This window comes from Pteropus medius, unplaced genomic scaffold, assembly GCF_902729225.1.
Source record: "Pteropus medius unplaced genomic scaffold, Ma_sr-lr_union100, whole genome shotgun sequence".
Classification (NCBI taxonomy): Eukaryota; Metazoa; Chordata; class Mammalia; order Chiroptera; family Pteropodidae; genus Pteropus; species Pteropus medius.
The window spans coordinates 1094132-1109919 of record NW_024344436.1 but is presented as its reverse complement, the minus strand read 5'-3'; the positions used below and the strand labels follow the sequence as shown (position 1 = coordinate 1109919).

Here is a 15788-nt window from a genome sequence, read left to right as displayed (position 1 = left end):
TTTTTTTTTTTTTTGGCTTTCTCTCTGTTACACATCTCAATGGTAGATATTTATAGATATACTGATGTTTTCTTCTTTACCCTGATAATAATGAGAAGCCTAAAAGAGCACACCACACAGAATGTTCCAAGAATCAAGGCCTCTGATGAGAATGTCACCAAGTCTTTTCTCCAGATTCTAAGTTTGCAGGACTTTGTAATTAGAATGATCTAAGTTCAAATTTGTGACTTGAAAGCTCTATGGCCTTGGGAAAATTATTTGAGCCTTTCCAAGAGAGGATTTCTTATGGGGATTAAAATGGGGATTAAAACACCAGTCTCATAGAGTTGTTTGAAGGATGTGATCATTTGTGTAAAGCACCTTGCAAATGCCTGGCAAATAGTAGGTACTCCATAAATAAGAGTTTCACGTCTTTCACTTCTCACAGCTGAACACAGAGATATATAGAGACCAAAAACAAGCACCCACAATTTTGAAGAACCTTTGGTTCCCATTAAGAGGCAAGAAAGGTGTAGGATTGAACTCTTGATCTTATGTGAAATCAAGGATGCATTTCCTGTACACACGCACATGATTCACCCTTAGAGAGTTCACATGTACTCAGAACCATCGCTCTATCTCATATCTCTCACTAATTCAATAACACTCCTGGCATCACCAATTGACTCCAGATTACTTTCTAAACATGAATGCATTAACTCTCCCACTCTCTCCCAATGAAAGGCAGCTCGCTCTCTAGGAGCACCCTTCTTCCAGAAGAATACAAAAGTAATGCAGAGATATGGATATAATCTAGCAGCTCAAGGTAAAAACAGACTCAGGTATCCTGATTTTCACTCAGGCAATAAAAGGTAAAAGGATGATCTCCTAGAGGTGGACCTGCACAGTTGTCAGCACAGAAAATGTTCAAACTAAGGAAAAGATAGGACCAAGGACTCCAGAGGCCTCACCAAAATGAGTCACAAGTGGAAAGCACGAAGCCAGAGCCCTGAATCCCAGTTTGAAAAGGAGGCACATTTGCAGCTATGCTAAAAATTGTTTTACAAGCCTAAATTTTCCTGGCAAGAATTAAAGTTAGTGCCCAGATTCAAAAATGCCAGACTTAAAACTATTATCTCCATTTTTGCGGCAATCAGGTGTACCACCCTCTACTTCCCAATCTCACCTCTTCTTCCCCAAAAATCCAGAGGGTCCCCCAAAAGGACTGCTGGCTACTTAGGATTATATCCGCTCCCAAGGAAACAGCAACATGTCAAGGGGACACATCTCAGTGTAACAACCTGGATGGCCTTGGAATGCTCTGGCTTCCAGAATCACCAAAACAAGGGGGGAGGGGACTTATATTTATTGCTAAGGAGCAAGACATTGTATTAGGGGGATAATCTAAACTAACTTTATAAACTCCAAGTGCATGTACCTGGTGCCACAGCAAATGCCCCTTCCCCAAAGAGAAACTAATGGGAAAAAACTTGCTCATCTAAGATGCCATTAATCCTTATACGACTCTTTGGCACAATTTTTTTGCCATGACATGCAGTATGAGAGCCAAAGGTTTTGGGGTGTTTTTTCTCCTGATGTGCTCCCCCAGGTACCTGAAAGTCCAGCTAGTCATTAAAGTGGACCTCATTAGCTTAAAAAGGTAAACTGAGGCCCAGAAGACACAAAGCCATGTGCCATATATTTCAACATAGGAAAACAGAGGTTACACAGGAATCCTTTTCAAAACTCTTTAGATGAAACAAAAATGTATTTCTCAAAGTCCAAGGTCAATCTACCCCAGAGGGAAATTGCATATTTGTCTAGTGACCTGTGAAGCAATTCGTTTTTTGGATTTTTTTTTCTTTTTTTTTTACTTCTTGAGAAGGAACTAACTTGCCATCTTACTTAAAGTTTGGCTGGTGGCTTGGCATCATGGAAAGCTGTGAAAAATTTTCCAGATCCTACATCATAGTGCAATCCACTCAAAGCTCAACAACTGTCTATGGAACGAACTACATATAAAGTATGCAGAAGAAATCTCTATCAAAAGAGAGGAGGGTGCCTTGTTGACACTTCGGATCTCAAGCTAATCCTTTATTATTATTGTTGTTATTATTATTATTATTATTATTATTATTAAAGTTAATATACCATGTACTCAACAAATTAAAGAACTATTTAAAATGTGGGTGGCTGAATGGAAATGTCTGGGGGTTTGGAGAAACCCAGCTTCGTGTTCTAACTCTGCCGCTTACCACCTAACCTCAGGAAAGACACTTAGCATCGCTTCTCTGCAGTTTCCCTGTCTGTAAAAAGTTGACAACTCAAAGGACTAGCATGAGGCTCGATGCGGCACAGTCACATGTCAAACTGTAAAATGCTACCAGATTATAACCAAGTATTAAGCAAACTGGTTAACAATTAGCACCAACAGACCTTCGTATTTGCCCAAATTCAAAAACATCCAAATATTTCTGAGAATTATGAAGGCAGCAGAAAGGAAATCTCAGAATTAGCTACAGCTGGGCTTGAATCTTAACTCCTCCATTCACCAGCCATCTGACCTTGGACAAGCTGTTTAACCTCTCAGTTTCCTCATCTGTGAAATGGGAATAATACTTAGCTGTTAGGGATGAGGGTAAAATAATGAGGTTCTTGACACCTCAATAAGTTAACATATTAATATGTTAGAACCCACATATATAAGAAAAAAAAATGTAAAGATGAGCAGAGATGAGATATGCCTACAAAAGTACCAGGAGATAAACTCTATTATTAACGGCAGTTTTTCTTGTTTTTCTCCAAAATTGGCATGCTAATCTTTGGTCCCTGCTTCTGAAAGAAATGGGTAACTGTGATAGACCTTTCTCAAAATGTAGAATTAACATTGAGAAAATGATTTTCAGATAACGAATGTGTGCAGGCGATGACACTTTCCCACTGTTGCAAGAGCAGCCTTTGAAAAGCTTACTACATCCCACTTTACATTTGTAGTTTCCTGGATGCCTGGGGAAACCAAGGCAAGAGTATCTTGTCTGTACCCGACTCCATGGGCAGCCTGCACCTACTACAGGGTCACTAGCTGCTGAGCAGACACCATTCTGTGAGCACCCAGAGGCAAGCCGGCCTGGGACTTTCCCTCTCCACAAACAGGAGGCAAGGACCTTGATTCACTGGGTACGTCAGGAAGAGGCACTGAGATGGCTTTCAGGAGAATGCATTCCTGCTGCAGGAGGGGACTGTTTATGTACAGAGCAGTACATTGAGTAGAGGCAGCTTAGATGAAATAAGCTCACTGTTCAGACCACATGCTCAGCCCTGAGGATGCAGCTGGGGCTGGCTGCTTCACCTCACGGACCCCTAACCCCCATCTCCTTCCTCCAGATCAGACCCCACACTGGAGCTGCTTTCCGCTGCAACTGTAGCAAAGGCTTATGGAAAAAGGAAGCTGTTTCATGGAGGGAGACCAAAAGGAAGGTATGACTCCTGATCCAGTGTCACCCCTGAGACAATGTATCCAGTTTCTGCAACCGTAAGAGGCCAGTAACAAAGTTTAACATCCCTCTCTGTGAAAGGTAATCTTCACAGATATATCCCAAATTCCCCCAATTATTGAATACTAATTAACAGAATTTAGAGATGAGGAGAAAAACATCACCATTTTGCCTACCTCCTGAATGACAGTCTATGCTCTCTGGGAAATTTAATTATTTTTAATGTTACCTATAGTCACAAAATGTTAGTGTTCCAAGAAATCTTAGGCCATCTTCTCCAGTTAATTTATTGACCAATGAGGAATGTGAGGTCCAGAAAAATGAAATGCTTTTCCCAAGGTCACGCAATGAACAGTTGCAAAGCCAGGGCTAGAATCCAGGCTTCCAGCCAGTGACGGCCCCCCGCCCAGAGTGGTCACGCTATATATTATGTACACAATGTTTATTTCTACTACACTGATAGGACTCCCCTTATGATTCATGAATTCTCATTACATCCCATGCATTCAACTGGTATTTCAATGAGAGAAAACAACCTATACAGACTGTATAAAATTAACTTAAATATTAGGCAAAGAATAGCAAACAGGAAAAATGTATAAATAGTAGAAGTATGATAAGTCACACATAGAAACTTTCCCACTGAAAATCTCCTATGATGCATTTTCTGAAGGGTATTTTAAAATCAGACTCAATAACACATCTTGATTTTAAACATGAGTGATAAGAATGAATTACCCAAGCACAAAACTGTAAATGCACAAAAATGTCATTAATTGAGAGCAGAAGTTCCTAAATATTTCAATAACACACCAGGTGTAGGACTTCCCTTGACTGACCTAGATTCTTTATTTTCCATTTGTATATTGAAAATATGTAGCTGATTGATTCTGTCATCATCTCTGAGGTTTAATGCTTAGTCTGATAAACTGATACAGAGGTTTTAACAACTAACAGTATGAGTAGGAGGTAAAGTAATGCTATAAAAAAAATCACTTCTTTCATAAGCCTCTTTAATAACACTGCTCTTTTAAAAATAGTAATAATAATAATAATAATATAACATTGCCCTGTCTTTAAAACTCTCCCTACTTTCAAAGGCAAAATTCATTGAGATTCCAAACGCTCTCACATAGGTCTTGGCCTCACACTCCCTTCTCTCTTCCCTTCCTACAGTCAAGGTGTTTTTCTTCATATTTATGTAAGCCTTTCTTTCACTCCAGACTTTCAGCATTCTTCCCGTGCTGTTCTCTACATCTAAAATAATTCTATCCCTGTTCTTACGACTCTTTCACATGCTTCTGAAATATCCAAATTCTCCCTGAAGCTGACCCATGGAATTATTCTAGCCTAGAACCGCTGGAAGAAAGGACCCAACAAGCATAGAAAATATAAATAATCATCGATGCACGCAATTTCCATAAATTAAAACAATCCTCCTGTACTTTTAGCCATGGACGCACCTGGAGCACAGGGAATATATTGTGTGAGTTCTCTTGACCAGTCACCCACCCATGAGGGATTAAGAGTACTCAGAAATGATTATACAAAAAGTGGGAACAATAGATCCAAGAAGACCCACCTGGCCACCTGAGACTGGAACCCCTACCCAAGTGTAATGATTGACCCACAGGAGGATTTTTCCAAAAGCCCATAAAATATCATTTAAATTCTTTCATTCCATTTTTTCATGATTTTCTTTTTTCCTTTCATTAGTTCATTTATACTTTCTTACTTTTTTCCTGGTATCATTCTTTTTTCTTTCTCTTCTTTTTTAGCCAAAAGCAATGTTGCAATTGAATCCACCATTCTCTTCCTTCCCTCCTAAAGAACTGACGGCGTGTTTTCTTCCTTTTAGTTTTACCCACTTTAATGATACCAAAAACAAAAAAACAAAAAAAAAACATTTTTTCCCCTGTTTGATTCCAATCATAAAACTTCTCATCTTGGATAAACATTAAAATAAAACAAAAACTTTTATTGTTTTCACTTGTGTAATGATGACATTTCCCACCTACTCAAAAACTCATTTTCTCACACACACACACACACACACACACACATACACACATGTGGAAAGTTTACAGTTCCTCTGCAGAACTTTGCAAAGCAAAAATCAACAGCTTAGCATAGCTACCCAAAGCTACCAAGATGTTTCAGATGCTTGTAGTAAACTTGTTTGAGGTTGATTTTTAGTTGTTTCTCAAGTACTGAGAAATATTATATTATGCATCAAAAACACATTTAAAAATGTAACCCACGCTTGGTGGAAACCGCACTGCACTTGAATTGCTTAGAACTCTTAATCGGGTCCTTGTAGCTTACTTTGGATGGTCTAAATACTAAGACTAGCAATTGAGAGAAGATATTATAAAGAATATTATCATTTAAATTTAGTGGCTAAGTACTTGACCCTTCCTTATTTGCTGGGAGAGTCCCAATTTATATCTATTGTTCTGGTGAAATTAGTAATAGCATCCATTACACTCTCAAAAGTGTCACAGTTTAGATGGTAAATTATATATTCTCCCAATCTATATACACCATCAAGAACTGATATCCAATAGCCTAAAACTTTCCAATGCTACTTTGGGTCTTAAAGCACAATCTGGGCCAGTATTTTCCCATTTTCAGACTCAGAAATAAGTGCTACAAAAAAGGACAATTGAAAAAAGTGGTTGGAGCAGTAACAAGCCACATTTCTAGTGACAGGCTTGGACCCAAGCAGCAGAAACTGGAAAGCACCTGGGAAATATAATGGCGTTGTCCAAATAATCAATAAATATTTATGGCTTGAACAGCAATATTTTGAGTTTGTAAGCATGGCTCCTTGCCAATGAAATTGGATCTCTGAAACCTGCACTACAGACTAATTTCTTTCTGTATCTGCATGGAGACTATAAACTACACAATTAAAAGAAAAAGCCTACACAGATACTCACAGGGCTTCAGAAAAGGAGCCAAGTAGGAATAGCCTGTTTGTGTAATTTGACAAACATCTACTGACACTATGAAAAAAGATCTTTTACCCAATTGAAAAAAGCAAAAAGTAGCTATAGACACATGACAAGATGATAGACTTGTGAATTTTCTTGGCATTCCTAACCCTGAGTTAAGAATAGCTTAACATCTCTAAGCAAAAGGAAAAACTAGCATACCGCAAACATAAAGACAAATCCCATCAGAGATTCTGTCTAAGCAAAGGAATGGGGTCAACATTTCATTCTGGAGCAGCCAAATAAAAACATGGTGATTGTATTGTTAATATACAAATTCCTCTCTGTGATGATTGTGTGGGCTCAAGGATGTTAATTATTCGAAGAAAATGTTCCCCACCAGGCAGTGATACAGGAACTAACCCCTTACCCTCAGACAAGTAGCCAGGGCATCTGTTTGCTTATCTATTAGCCATGGGCTGTGGAAGGCAGGCAGGTCTGCAGGTAGAATCATGGGTTTACCTTCCCACTGGTACCAAAACAACAATGTGCCCTGACTTAAGAAATGAACTAGAAAATACTAAATTTTAGGCAGAGAAAGAAAAAAAAAAACCATTTTCTGTGTAGACAGAAAATAGCAAATGTAGGTACCTCTGACCTTTGTACGGGCAGGAAAATCAAACTGCAACTATTTTAAGAAAATGAACGCATTGCTAATCTGTGTCTCTCGTCACCCAGATCGTGAGATGATATTCAGAGCAGCGTCCATGGTGAAAAAGGTAAAACAAGCAGAATCAAGAGGCTCCGGGAAGGTTGTGACCTTGGAAGTGAACACAATCACCTCCCCACCTGTAAGAGAGTGAAGTACATTTGGAAGACACTAGAAAAAACAAGAACCCTGGTTCTCTGCTTGGTGATCTGAAGCAAACATTGCCCTCACGTTCCAGCATCTTCCTAAAGCAGCACACCTGACTGCCAGGCCTGGAGACTGAGCGCATGAACGTGCCTTTTCTCTAAGCTCAGAGGAGTTGTGCAGGGTGGCTGGGAGCCCCTGCACCTCTTCAACCCCAAAAGCACCAACCATCATGGCCTTCTCGTATGTAGCTCTTTTAATTACCAGAGTTTCTATGAATAACAGTGCTTTTACTTTAAGCATAAAATGCCTGAAACAGCTCATCAGTTTGTAATTTCTTAACATTGTGGCCTCGGGCAAATTATGCATCTCTCTGAATATCATTTTCCCCATCTGAAAATTAGATAAAATAAGATCTGCCACCGCCCCAGAGTTAGTATGGAGTGTAACAGCACTATTTTATGTGAAAGTGACAAGTACATAATGTAGGTTCTATATATGTTTCGAGCAGACCCCTATCACTGATGAATGCAAGAATCTACCTTCAATGAAAACTCATGGAATGCCACCACAGCCTTGGGTCACTCCTTCCATAAACCAGAGGTGTCTTATTATGCTGTCGATGAAGACTTAGTAGAGTTATCTGTACTCTTAGAAATAGGGATCCTTGCTTTCCTGAAAAATCCTGACCTACACTAACCAGCTCTGGGTTTGTAGAGATTCTGATGTAGTCCAGAGCAAGCTGGACTCTGGGAGGCTGACCACCACTGGTTTGTCTCGTAGAGAGAGGTGATCTCCTACAGGGTGGTCTGGTCTCTTTAAGGAAGAAAAAAAGTTACACGGACCCAAAAAAAAAAAAAAACCCAGCAATACAAACCAACCAAAAATGCCAGGAATGCAAGCTCTGCCAACCAAATAAATAAATAAAATGTGAGATACTTTATAACTGGACATGATGCATTTCTCAACTCTGCATAATTGAAGCACTCTACTTTTCCATCAACTATGTAACTATCCCCCTGGCTCTTAGTCTTCTTGGTAGCCTTTTTTGCTCTGAAGTAGCACTGACAACCTCCATGACCCAAAGTAACTAACTGACCCCTGTGCCTTTCGCTCTGACTGCTGGGACACCTCAAGATACTCTAACACTCGGAAAGTTATCCATCTCAGTGTTCACTCTCTGGAACACAGAATGGAGCTTCATTCACATGAGATCTCCACTAAGCAGGTGAAAAAGTCATCTTTAACTTAATCTTCTCATAAGTAAAGAGGAGCATAATACAGTGGCAGCCCCTATTAAACATTACAAGGGCCCCTGAAAATTCCATTTTTGTTGACTTGTTTTCCAGTTAACTATTAAATAGAATGCATTATGGGTCAAGTACAGTTTAAAGATTTTTCACACATTAATAGATTTATTCTCCTATCGACTTATGAGGTTGAACGATTATTATACTACAGTTATTTTATAGATGCAAGAGTTGAGCACAGAGACATTAAGTAATTTGTCCAAAGTTACGCAGTTAGCAAGTGGCAGGGCTGGGATTCAAACCCAGACAGTCTGGCTCTGGAGTCCCGACTCTGAACCGCTAGGCAATTTCGCCACTAATGGAGCATGGTCCATGAGGGTCTGTGAGCGCAGTGAATGAGCGATCCTAATAGCCTGGACAGCTCTACCCTCCTTTCTTGTCCACATTGATGAAGACACAAAGATTGACAAAAGGTTCTGGGGAGAGAAAAGAAGCTTTTTCCTCTCTCTAAGGGCAATACAGATGCCGATGGATGGGCATACTCTGCTGGGATGGGAGTGGGGCTAACCTTTTCGTTCTTGTAAAAGAGCTAACATCCACAATTAGAAGTCTTGTTCTTCTTTGGGCATTATGCTCACCTCACCAGGAAGGTGGAGTGGGAAGGAGAGGAAAAATTAAGCGGCTTGGGAATGTATTTGCTTTGGCACCCAGCCTCCACCCCTTTGAAGCAAGCTCCACACAGGGAGGGAACTCCATGGACACTCAATAGCTTTGTTTGTTTTAGCCCATTTAAGATCTGAGAACCCTGCAGTCTGCGTATTGTAATCAACATGGTATATCCCACTTTACACTTACAAGAAAAATTCAATTCCAATGTTATTTCAAACTATGTATATGTTAATTTGGTACTTAAAGATGTCAAAAATCCTGTGAGGTCTCTATCTAGAATAAAGGTTCTTGATCAGGTCCAATTCACAAAGACATGCAAATAATCCAGGGCTCCTGTTTCTACATCCCACCTCCCCTCTGTCTCTCTTTGGCTCTCACATAATGCGGGAACAGGAGGGGGACCTAGTTTTATTATTTCAGATCCCAAACTAGTTGTCTCCACACATAAGAAACTAAACAACACAAAGAATCACTCTGACAAATATTTAAGTCACAGCTGTGGACACAAAGCCATGCTACGAGAAGTTAAACTTTAAACACATGTCCTGTATGGTCGGATGGGCAAGGCAAATCCCCACTTAGCAAGTGTCTTCTCCCACAACAAAAGCAGGCAGCCTGGCCAATGTTTTTTCCATACTTGCACCTGCAAGTTTAAGTCGCAACTGAAGTTTTTTCACTGAGCTTTTCAAAGGTAACTTGCAGTCTTACTCAAGGTAGCGTACACTGAGAAGTTAGAAACAGGGATTCATTTTACTTCAGTCCCTGGCCACTAAATATTCTTAGGCAAGTGACTTACCTTCTCTGTGCCTCTATTTCCCTCTTTCCTCTCTGAGGTATAGGTATGATATTCATATATATGCTACTAAACACCCAGAAAAATTAACTAAAACTTAGTTATTATATTCTGTATATTTTTAACTTTCTCCCTTTATTTTCCCCAAGATAATGCCAGAAATCAAATCTCATTACAATGAATGGCAGAAGACTGCCCACTTTCTTTTACCAGTAGAAATTTTATCTTATTGAAGGCTGCTTACAAAACACATGATCAGTGCCTTGTAAACTTTGTTTTATAAAGAGAGGTATATAAAAGCACTTATAACTGGTGTGGCTGTAGCAATAGGCCTCACTCAACCCATTTTATGGATGGAAAAGCTAAGGGAAGTGACATGCCCAGGGTTTCTTTTTATCAATAACCAAAATAACAGTATAATATACATAAAATCTCCAATATTTAACATTTAATTACCTCCTCCAAAAAAAAAAAATTGCTTCGGCTGTTTACTGTGATCTAAAACATGTGTTGCCAGGGACTCTTTTTCATTCCTAGCACACAGGATCCATTGTAGGTGTGTGGACTGACATATCTATACGATATTTCCCAGATGACCCAATCTGTCTCTTCTCTATGAACGCACACATAAACAAGCCATTCTGAAGGAAAAGACCTATTAGTTGAGTTTATATCTCTGCTGGGAACTATCCTTTCATTTCTTGTATATATGGTTTGAATCAGTTGTGACTAACGGAATTTATTCTGGCTGCCTTAAACACCCAAATGCAACAGTCAGAGCGACATCATTCTTGAATTGTAGTTCTAAGTGCCTGAAATGTCTCTATGAATCTAGTGTATCTACACATTGCTCTGACTATCCATCCTCATCCTTATGACAACAAACAGGCTTAGACTTCTTTGTACACTTCCCAGGGACCAATACTAAGGTTGAATATTAGGGGGTCTAAAAGAAGAGGACATGACCATGTCTTCATTAATATTTCTGAAAGACCTCCAAATGACAAAACATCGGCTTGGCTTGTGTTGAAAGTTTAAGCAGATTTAGAAAGAGTTAAAATAAGCGACTAATTATGGCAGAGGCAAAGAAGTGTTAGCCACAGGGAACAGCAGCTTAACACTGAAAATCAGATACAACACAGCAGCATGTTAAAGCAATTATTTTCCAGAAAGCATCATTTTCTCTCTGTATCTCTTTATATACCTTTATCTCCAAAATCATTAACTTTTAAGGAGAGCTGACAGTTCCCTATGCTAAAAGAAAGCATCTCTTCTTAATCTGCATTTATTTCAAAAATTCTGAAGAATCAGACTCCATTAAACTACTTAACACCAAAAGTGTGCCTAAGACAAAATTTCTTTCCTATCCCTTTCTTCCTCAAATCAAAGAGGAGGATGACACTACCAACCAAAGACCCAAAGTCACATTTGGTGTTGGGATGTTTCCCTGCTTCTAACACATCTTTAGTACCAGAGGACAAATTCACAGTAGATTAGAAAGATGGATAAAGTGAGTAATCTGCATGAATAGAATTGGGGTGTTTCCTGAAGTTAAGATGATCATTTATTTCAGTTCTCCTCCCATCTCCTTGTCCTCAACCCAGAAAAGAGGAGCTAGAAAGCAAAAGGACATGTGACAGAGGAGCTCAAGAAGCCAAGACATTAGAAAATGTTCTTGAAAGCCCACCAGTTAGGCATCGTTTGGCTCTTACTATCCACGGCCCTCCATCCATCTCCAATTCTAGGGGATGTAGGGTCAGGGGAATGATGTCCTCTGCTGCGGTGTCCATCCCCACAGCGCTAAGGAATGACGCCAGAGGTTTCTTGCTCTTTTGGAGAAATAAAGAAGCAGGAATGGGGGCCCTGGACATTCTATAATCTTTTTCCCACTCCTCACAAAAGCACAGCTGTAAAAATATATTCCACCCGCCACACAAAGGTCTCAGGCCACCAACAGTCCTCATCTTCTCTGCCTATCTCCAGTTGCCACCAGCATCGCCCCGCTCAGGCAGAGAACTGCCTGGAAGGAAATAGCGAGAAGGGGGAGAAGCGGAGGAGACCCCAGCAGAAAGCTGGGGTGCGCGCCTCGGCAGTCACCACTCACCCGGGGAGGGGAAAAGCTCCAGATCGACTTTTTCCGTCTTGATGATGGTGAGAGTCGGTTTGAGATCGACGGCTGCCTTCATGGTGCCAGAAGTGGGGGACGGACAGGATGATAGGAAGTTTGCTGTTATTCTTGTTTTCTTTTTAATGGGGATTCGTAACAGGGGAAAGGGGACGGGGGCAATCCGACTCTCTTCCCTAAAATCTCAAATTCCCGCTGACTTTGCCCCGAGCCCAGAAGGTGCGCCCGGCACTCTCCCGGGAAGTTGGCACTTTGCAGGAAAGTGCGCGCGCTCCGGGTCCCAGGCTCGCCTGCGCCGCGCCGCTCCCTGCTCGCCCGCACCCGCTCCCTTTTCTCGGCCGCCGGCTGCCTCCGCTCGTCCCCGCTCCCCGGAGCCGCTCGCCTGCGCTCCCGCCCGCGCGCGCTCTTCCCTCCTCTTTAGGGCGTTTCTCGCTGCGCGGAGCCCGGCGCTGGGTCTGCGCGCCCCTCCGCCCCCCCGCCCCCCCACCGGCCCCAGGATCTCCGCAGGGGGGAGTGCGGGCGGGGCGTCAGGGGCGGGGCGACCCGGGGGGGCGGGCAAGGACTTGCGGCCAATCGCTAGCGGCCGCCCAAAGCGAAAGGAAGGTGGGCGGAGCTGCGGGTCGCTCGCGCCCGCTCTCCTTGGGCGGCCAAGGAGCAACAGTGGAGCGGGGCGCCCAGCCTGCGGGCCCAGGGCCCAGGGCAAGGGTGCCCAGAACCCCGAGAGAGTAGGCTGCGTGCAGAGGCTCCCCAACCACCTCGGGAAAGTCCCCCTGATTCTCCACGCATTCTTGAAGGGTTGGTCACCCGATCCGGCCCCCTCCCGGTAGCAGCATAGTTTTCCTAGTGCGTGTACATCATTCATTCACAAAGACTGACACACAGGACGTGAGGCATGCGGATGAACGGTGTGCGTGCGAGTAGGCGCAAGGGACTCGGGAGCCAGTGTCCTCAGAGGGCTTTAAGAATATTGGACTCCAGCGGTTAGTGAGTCAGGAATCAAGACTGTTCTTTCTGGTGAGCCTTTGGCTTTTCAGAGCCCACCCGTGGAATCATTCAGAAAAGGCGGACCTGTCATTGATAAGCATCTAGACCAAGGCAGCCTGCTGGAGACCTCAAAGGCCCAAATTCTGCTGTATTGCTGAGAGAGTTGAGAACAGGACCTTCAAACTAGAACCCAGTCCTGAGCTTCCATAAGCTTCCATTTTACCTACAGCGGTGGTGTTCTGGAAAGGGAAGCTATTATTTTGTCCCTCTAATTATGTCACCATTGGCCAAAGCTTTGTCTTTCCTTCCACAGACTCTGCTAGATGAAACTGACAACCCTACTACCATTACCACCAAAAAAGTGATGCAGAGGCTCCGTGGCTTTGAGTTTCTGGAGTACATCATCCCTAGTCATGACAGAACCACAGTGCACAGCCCCTGTTCCATTGGGGAATGCCAGCCGCTTCAGACAGCACAGCATGCTCCTGAATAATTAATGATTTGCCATGGATACATTGGTTATTCTAAATAACGATAGTTGGTCCTAATTAACAAATCAACCAGTAGATATAAAGGCACATAATCTATACTCACACAGAGCTAAGAGCCAGACATTAAGATCTGTCTTTGAGCAACTAAAAGTTAAATATAAATTTTTTCCGAACGACCTCGGGGAAAGCTATTTTTAATATTGTTTCCTGATTTCTAAGCATAGGTTGAACTCCTGCAACTTGCCTATTAACTGTCACTTCTGCCTCTGAGTTTTAACACACCTGCTTACCTTTATCTTATTCCAGTTTTTCTCTTTGAAGCATTCGTAACTTGCAGGTTTCCCACAGCAAATGAGGGAAAGAGCCAGAAATAGAAAATAAATCTTGAGCTTCTGGTTCAAACTTCAGATTATGCCCATCCTTCAGTAACCAGAGAAAAATATTTGCATATGATAATTCTAATTTTTGAAAGATTGTTGTAATCCAGTGTTTCTAAAAGGTATGAGAAAACAGTGCTGGCCCCCAGATGACAAGAGCAGACATTTCTGATCCTGGGGAAAGCTGGGAGAAACAGCTGATGAATGAATTGTACATTCACACATCCGAATGAATAACAAAGAAAAGGATCTTGAGCCAATCCTGCCTTACCCACTATGAATACATCAGCAGAAGAACTGAGCAAGTCAAATGTTGCTTTGAGGAATTTTGTTTTATTGATGTTTTTTAAAAATTTGGGTTTGTTCGTTTTTGTTTTTTGGGGTTTTTTTGTTTGTTTGTTTTTTGTTTGTTTGTTTGTTTTTAATTCAAGTGTGAGCACTTTTTTATTTTCAAAAGCAGCTTCCTTGGAACAAGTCCTTTCTCTATTCTGCAGTTGGCTCCTCGGCTTTCTTCCGCAGGCTAGCCTAAACATTGCTGCTAACACTCCACCCCAAATTAGACACTGAAAGAGCTCTCCCTTATTAAACTGTAAACACTTTCCACTCTGGCAGTGGGGGGATTTATTCTTTCAGTTCTTCAACAATGACATCTCAACTTGTCAATCATTCTTTTCTAATGCAGTCCTGAAGCACAGAAGCTCACAATGTTTGAAGGTCCCAATCAAAGAATGGGGTTGGTCAAAATGGCAGGGTTGGGGAGATAGAGACAGGCTACTACAGACCTCCAAGAAAGTTACTTTTACATAAACTAATCTAACTATTGATGTTATCAGAAGTTACACATCTACCCTCAGATCTGGTTGAAACTTCACTTGGGATAAGGAGCATTAAGATAGACAAGTTAAAATATTGTAAAAGTATCACACTTGATTAATCAATTTTGATAAATGAAAATTTTATTCTTTTTAGGTCACAAGTAGATTTTTCTAAATGTTCTTATGGACTTTTAATGCCATTTCTGTCTGTCTTACTATATCCTAAAAAATAATGCCCCCAAAAAACGGTGCCTGACACATTACAGATGCTCAATAAATAGGTGTTGAATGGTAAATTATCAACTTTCTGGTCTCTGCGGGCTTCTACTTTGCCAACAACTCTTTCTAATTCATACGTTAAGTAATTTTGATATGCTATAGCTTGTGAAGATGGACTAAAAAATGTCAGTGACTCTTCCTCTAAGTTGGCCCTTTGTCCTTCATGACAGAGCAGAACCACTATTCCCCACCACTTCTGCCCACTCAGTTTCCCCACCAGCAAAACAAGATCTGCTGAGCCTTGCCTTCAGTTCACTTAGACAAGCTATTTTTAGATTAGATCTGATTTTTAAGGCATTCAAGAAAATTCAACCAAGGACATCATTCTTTGCTTTTGCTTGTAACATAGCAGTCTGCTCCTTCTCCTGCTCTTGGAAGAAAACAGAACTGCATTTTTAAACATTCCCTAGACTTAGAAAATTATATCTAGCAAGTGCTGAAATGCCTTAAACCAGAAATATCACGTCAATAAGGGTAAAAAAAAAAAGGCTGCAGAAATTGGGGGACAGGGAAGTGGCACTAGATGTTACTGTATCAAGAAAATAGCAACATTTTGATAAGAATCTCCTCAAACACGAAGAGTGTGTAAAAAACATAAACTTTCTAAGTTACACTCTTCCCTCAACTGTACCTCAACTTCAGCGAAAAATATAAAAATATATCTAATTTCAAATAATCATGGAAGATAGACTTTCTCTAGAAGTGTGCTAGAATAAGTTGTCTATTTCCTGAATCTTGAACTT

At 41.3% G+C, this 15788-nt stretch overlaps 2 protein-coding genes and 1 long non-coding RNA gene across 7 annotated transcripts in view; 1 reads left to right on the top strand and 2 right to left on the bottom strand.

Moving 5' to 3' along the window:
• Positions 1-15788, bottom strand: part of ETS1 (ETS proto-oncogene 1, transcription factor) — a 121981-nt gene that overhangs the window by 51792 nt on the left and 54401 nt on the right. The window contains exon 1 of one of the 4 annotated variants that reach the window (XM_039872729.1): positions 12079-12451. The exons of 2 other annotated variants lie outside the window; for them this stretch is intronic. In XM_039872729.1, coding sequence (XP_039728663.1) covers positions 12079-12160 — 82 coding nt within the window. In that variant the 5' untranslated portion in view covers positions 12161-12451. Of the gene's footprint in view, positions 1-12078; positions 12452-15788 lie in introns of those variants that run through there. One more of the 4 variants, XM_039872731.1, reaches the window with a different exon arrangement.
• LOC120610432 (uncharacterized) lies at positions 18-5360 on the bottom strand. The gene is made up of 2 exons (XR_005654931.1): positions 4034-5360; positions 18-3702 (listed from the first exon to the last, which is right to left on the bottom strand). It is a non-coding gene; the product is annotated as an uncharacterized LOC120610432 (long non-coding RNA).
• LOC120610431 (translation initiation factor IF-2-like) lies at positions 12096-13580 on the top strand. 2 transcript variants are annotated; one of them, XR_005654930.1, is made up of 2 exons: positions 12096-13006; positions 13397-13580. XR_005654930.1 is itself a non-coding variant. In XM_039872732.1 (2 exons), the coding sequence occupies exons 1-2, from the start codon at positions 12120-12122 to the stop codon at positions 13408-13410; spliced, it is 789 nt and encodes a 262-aa protein (XP_039728666.1). In that variant the 5' UTR covers positions 12096-12119; the 3' UTR covers positions 13411-13580. The 2 variants fall into 2 exon arrangements, 1 of the variants encoding a protein (XP_039728666.1); XM_039872732.1 differs by having other exon boundaries at positions 12096-12894.

Coding starts and splice junctions, on each gene's coding strand:
- LOC120610431 (XM_039872732.1), top strand. CDS start 12,120: ATGATGGTGAGAGTCGGTTTGAGATCGACGGCTGCCTTCATGGTGCCA.